Genomic DNA, 6,000 nt, shown 5'->3' on the forward strand with positions numbered 1-6,000 from the left:
CCACTGAAACCACGACCGGATCGTTTAAACCGTTTAATTTACCGTTGATAATCCAGTTTAAAGACACGTTTAGCGAACGCAGCTGTCTGAAAATAGTATTATATTTAAAACTTCACTCCAGAATGTTTGTTTATTTGGGGTTTTATGAAGTCGCACCTTGTTCCACGTCGTCTGTCGCGTCGTGTCCGTCCTGGGCGCTCGGAGAGCTCCAGTTGCATCCGTTACGTCTCTCAGGGTAAATGCTGCAAGCAGCAGAACGGAGGCCATTAAACCGGATCCTGCTGCTGACTGTGTCGGACCACAAGTTCTCATAATCACATCTACCGAGATGAATTAGCTGCTTGATTATTTTGGACGTAGTTGTGTGAGTGCGGGTCAGAGAATGAGGAGACGGCCTCCAGCTCCCTAAAAGCCAGGGGGTAGCAGGTGCTGGGGGCCTTTTTGGACACTTTCGGAGTGGATAAGGAAGAAATTGATTAAATTATTTTGTGTGTTTCGTCAAACTGCAGTGAAGTTTAACTTTTATTTAAACAACAGAAACGACTCCCCAACATTTTTCAGTCAGGTCATCTGGACAGTTTCTTTTTTTGTGCTGAAACGTTTCGCCTTCGATCCGGAAGACTTCATCAGTCAAGGAAACACACAACATTCATTCAACCTTTATTTATACAGGTAAATCCCACTGAGCCTCGAGGACTCATTTACAAGAGAGACCTGGTTTCAACAAAGAACGAGGACAACAATAAACAGTTATAAAAAGTCATACAGATTTTTTTTTTTTAACAAATAGGATGGCTAAAAAAAGAAAAGTAACAAAAAACATTTAGATTCTAAAGCGAATGTAGAAAACTAAAAACAGGAACATGTCAGCATTGGTCCCTGCAGGAGTCCAACAGATTCTTAAAGCCACTTAGAGAGGTCATGGTCGAGAGCTTCAATTGTTTTTGCAAGATATTCCAGGAAACAGGAGCGGAGTAGGAGAAGGTCCTTTTGTCTAGTTCAGTCCTCACTGAGGGAACACTGCAGGTAATAATGTCCTGAGAGCGCACGTTGTAGCTGCACTCACGCAGAGACATGTAGGAGGAGATGTATGAAGGCAGCAGACCAAGAAGTGATTTAAAGATGAAAATGTACCAGTGAGAGAGTCTGCGTGAAGTTAATGATGTCCAGTTAACCAGTGAATACTGGGTGCAGTGGTGGGTACGATAATCACAGCCAGTTATGAATCTTAGTGCACCCTGATAGACAGCATCCAACATCTGCAGCATCCAACATCTGCAGCATCCAACATCTGCAGGGTTCTTGTAGGAGCGTTCATGTAAATAATGTCACCGTAATCAATTGAGGGAAGGAAAGTCACAGATACAAGGTGTTTTCTAACATTCAGGGTTAGACAGGATCTGTTTCTGAAAAAGAAACCCAGTTTAACTTTCAGTTTCTTTATCAAGTTTTCCACATGGAGCTTAAAAGAGAGATGTGAGTCGACCAAGATACCCAAATATTTATAGGATTCAACAAACTCAATGGGGACATCGTTTGAGGATGAGATCAGAGGAAGAACTGCTGGGACTGACTTCCTATTTGAAAAAAAGCATACCTTTGGTTTTGTCGGCATTTAGGACGAGTTTGAGGCGGAACAAATCAGTCTGTATGTTGTTGAATGCAGATTTCAAAAGCTGGAAAGCCTTAGCAACAGTTTTAGCTCGACAATAAACAACTGTGTCATCAGCGTAGAAACGTATGGATGCATGCATGGAACAACAAAACTGATTCTTCCCCCAACAGTTTACTCCAAAGTGGAACAAACCAGTTCTGCTTGTGATAAGATGGTCTCTTTGGCACGCCCCCTCCTCCATTGCCGGCCCTCTTCCTTGTTGACAGTCTCGTCAAACTGGTTGAAAACCACTGATGAAGCCTTCCGGATCGAAGATGAAACGTTTCAGCACAAAAAAAGAAACTGTCCAGATGACCTGACTGAAAAATGTTGGATTGTACACCTGGATTATTGAGCATGGACTTTGCTGTTAAAAGAAAATACTTTTGTCCTATAAATTCATATTTTTGAGTAAAGGTGTTTATTTACTATAACAAGCTGCAAAGCTTGTTTTCCCTCCTCCGCTGTGTTTCCTGCACGTTTCTCATAGTTCAGGCAATCTTTGTTCAAGATGATATTTTTAAAGAAAATTCTTGCTTTGTTTAACTCGACAGAAAAAGGTTTGTTGGACAAATGTCCAGCGTAAATAAAAGAAACGGATTATTAAATATTACACACAGAACAGAGAAACATAAAGTGATTGTCACTGGAATGGTTTAGTTCTAGCCGACACCAGTTACGGCTGTGATTTTTCTCTCCCGGACAGGAGGAAGCGCGGTGCGTCCGCCTGGAGCCATGTGCCTCCCTCAAACCAACAACATGGACAACAAGCTACAGGGGGCGGGGGGAGGGGCTTCACTTCAACCACGAGCAGGAGGCGTTCCTCTGGAGCCCTTCATACATCAGGTGTGTGCGTGAACAACATTGAAGCTCACGAACAATTCAAGATGGCCGCCACTCTAATCTGTTTCATCAAATGCAAAACGGACGTCCAGTTTTCCAGAAACTGAGCTGCAATTTGATGTGGTAGTAGCTGGGAGTGATCTCCAGCACATGCTTTGAGCCCGAACAGCTCATGCGAGGTTTTTATTTAAAACTTTTGCCGTGTTAGGTGGCGGGTGATGTGCATTCCTTCGAGGATTCACGTGTAGCTAACACTGACGTGCGCTGACACATCTTTATTCTTTACAGCGTTTATGTTTAACAACTAACACCACACGCTACAAACAGAAGGTGTAACATGTGGGACGTTGGTAAACGTTTGTCTGCCTGTTGTTTTAACGCCCGGTGGCTTTTTGTCTGCAGGTGGGGGGCCACTCCAGCATGATGCGATACGATGACCACACGGTGTGCAAGCCTCTGATCAGCAGAGAGCAGCGCTTCTACGAGTCTCTGCCTCCTGACATGAAGGAGTTCACTCCGGAGTATAAAGGTCAGTCCCAGCACACTGATGTCCGGCACCAGAACCTGACTGGCATTGTTGGACTCTTCACAATAAATCAGTTGCTCAGAATAACAGGCGTACTCTCACTGATCTGTGTGTGTAAAAAGATCTTTAAACCAGTTTACCTGCTCAGTAAAACCAGTTTACCGAGCAGGTTCAGAAACATCAAACTGGACAGGCAGCGTTTCACTGCAGAGAGAACTCCAGTGGATTAAATCTATACCCGTGTTTATGTTTTATTGACCCGGTGAACTTTGCTGTTATTAGACTTGAACATTGGAGTTTGTGTAAACGAGTTTAAACTGAACATGTTTGTACCTTAAACCTGATGCCGTCTTGGAAACACGTTCTGACCCCTGGGTTTCTGTCAGCCGCGCTCTTTCTGCCTAATTGGCTACAAAAAGAAGCAGCGATGCGTAAGAGTTTAGTTGGAAACAAGTTCGTTAGGACTAAAATAAAATAAAAGACCTTTAAAATCAACAAAGTTAGATCAGGTCCTCTGGATGTTTTGTTTTTGTTGTTGAAACGTTTCGTCTTTCATCCAGAAAGAATTCATCCTCTCCCCTCAGGACGGAGGTTCAGGAGCATTAAGTGTAGAACCACTAGACTGAGGAACAGCTTCTACCCTGAGGCTGTTAGACTCATGAATCTCTAACCAGAAGAATCACTGTACTGCCACTTGATTGTTATGTGCTGCTGATTATCCAGCTGCTGATCTCATGCTGCTGATTCATTTCATGCTGCTGTGTTCATGTGTGCTCATCTGCTCACACAGACTCATGTTCGTGCTGCTGTTGTTTTGTTATTGCTTAGTGTATTCTTAGTTCGGTGTATTTCTTAGTCCATATCTTAGATCTTATAGATCTTATTACTGTTTTTCTTTACAGTTTATTCTTTTGTTGGATGTAACTGGGACCCTGTGTACACAATTTCATTCAAATAAAGAAACTTTGACTTTTGAGAAGACTTCTTCAGTCCGAGGAGCCACAACAAACTCGGTCTTATAAACAGCACCTCCTCATAGTGGGTCAACCAGTTTGATGGTGCTCAGGTGGTTTCTGGAGTCCACCCTCTCCCCCGCCGACTCGTTTGAGTCCAAAGTGGTTCAAAAGTTCAGGCTCCACAGGAGCAACAATATCAGGTTCACTAAACCTTGATGTTCTGAACCAATTTGTTCTCAAACGAGTCGGCGGGGGAGAGGGCGACTCCAGAAACCACCTGAGCACCATCAAACTGGTTGACCCACTATGAGGAGGTGCTGTTTATAAGACTGAGTTTGCTGTGGCTCCTCGGACTGATGAAGTCTTCTGGATGAAAGACGAAACGTCTCAACAAAAACAAACCGTCCAGAGGACCTGACTGAACTGTGTTGGATGTTTCTACCTGGACTGTGTGAAACTTTAAAATCAAATTTCACATGTTGCCCATGTGTTCTTCCAAACATTTTTAAACCTCACAGAAGACGAACCCGTGACCTGGTAATTCAAGCGATGTGTGGTGGACAGAGAGGCTGAGCGACAGAATGAAAACAAAGGAACTGTTTAATAGAGGAGAGGATCTGTAGCTGCTCTTCATCACCGGCACATGCTCGAACTGTTTTCGCTCTGTGGTGCTGTAGTAACAGACCCAAACAGACGCCTGCAGCCACTTCAGACACACAGCCACTCCTCATCTTCTGCATGTTTAGAAAGAAATATTTTATGGCAGATAAAGAATGTTTAAATAACATTAATGGTGGCCCTGTCGTTTATGTATGCTTTTAAGTTGCAGCTTTGGACCTTCACAATAAAACGCCAGTGGAATGCGGTCATTGTCGTGATGTGTCAGGTTTAGAAATTACTGCGACACACGTCTAAATCTGAAGCTCCGTCACGCCACAGACGTCAAGACGTCACTCGTTTGTACCCCGAGGCATTTTAAATTAGCAACTTAAGCTACGATTGTCTGTTACGGTTAACGTGGTCATCAAGAATAAACGGGCCGTGTGCTGTGAGCGAGTTGGACCAGGAAGGTCAGTCGTCAGCCCCACAGCTGACATAAACATTACATCAGTTTTCAAATGTTGTTAACGACGCAACAGTTTCTATAAACGCCACCAAGACACGTTTTGGACTTCACCGTTTGTGTTGGCGACCACGCTGGATCCTTTAAAAACACACCCACCTCCGAGCCAAGTCGATTCTTCAGCTCTGAGCAGCAGTTTCTAAACAAAATGTGCCGAGAGAGCTCGGGAAAAGCTAAAAAAGGAAATGTCAAACGCCCAGCAGAGCCACGGTTCACCCACACGCTTACTGCGAGTGATTACCCCGCCGGTAACGGCTGTAGTAAACAAGGCAGGCTAATCTTGACTGACGTTGCTGCATGGCTGAAAAAATGGCTTTAATCTGTCGTTGAATCACTTCAGTCACAAACTTTGATAAGATTATGTCGATCTTAGGCCAGCTCAGTCATCAGAAGTTAAAACACCTGCCCAGCAAACTAATGCTTTTAACAAACGTTGTTACTGGTAATGGTAGTAAGTCATACATTAATAAACATGTTGTTACTTGTAATGGTAGTAAGTCATACATTAATAAACCTGTTGTTACTGGTAATGGTAGTAAGTCATATATTAATAAACATGTTGTTGGTAATGGTAGTAATTCATACATTAATAAACACGTTGTTACTGGTAATGGTAGTAAGTCATACATTAATAAACATGTTATTGGTAATGGTAGTAAGTTATACATTAATAAACATGTTATTAGTAATGGTAGTAAGTCATACATTAATAAACATGTTGTTATTGGTAATGGTAGTAAGTCATACATTAATAAACCTGTTGTTATTAGTAATGGTAGTAAGTAATACATTAATAAACCTGTTTTTATTGGTAATGGTAGTAAGTCATACATTAATAAACCTGTTGTTACTGGTAATGGTAGTAAGTCATATATTAATAAACATGTTATTGGTAATG

At 42.5% G+C, this 6,000-nt stretch overlaps 2 protein-coding genes across 2 annotated transcripts in view; both read left to right on the top strand.

Moving 5' to 3' along the window:
* LOC119412013 (gastrula zinc finger protein XlCGF57.1-like) overlaps positions 1-6,000 on the top strand; it is a 520,281-nt gene that overhangs the window by 409,750 nt on the left and 104,531 nt on the right. The window lies entirely within an intron of this gene.
* ip6k1 (inositol hexakisphosphate kinase 1) overlaps positions 1-6,000 on the top strand; it is a 32,421-nt gene that overhangs the window by 16,724 nt on the left and 9,697 nt on the right. Inside the window, exons 3-4 of the mRNA XM_037678993.1 lie at positions 2,361-2,500; positions 2,900-3,026. Of these exons, the coding sequence (XP_037534921.1) occupies positions 2,390-2,500; positions 2,900-3,026 (238 nt within the window). The 5' untranslated portion in view covers positions 2,361-2,389. The remainder of the gene's footprint in view (positions 1-2,360; positions 2,501-2,899; positions 3,027-6,000) is intronic.

The sequence above is a fragment of the Nematolebias whitei genome, chromosome 7 (assembly GCF_014905685.2).
Source record: "Nematolebias whitei isolate Nwh7 chromosome 7, NemWhi1, whole genome shotgun sequence".
Lineage (NCBI taxonomy): Eukaryota > Metazoa > Chordata > Actinopteri > Cyprinodontiformes > Rivulidae > Nematolebias > Nematolebias whitei.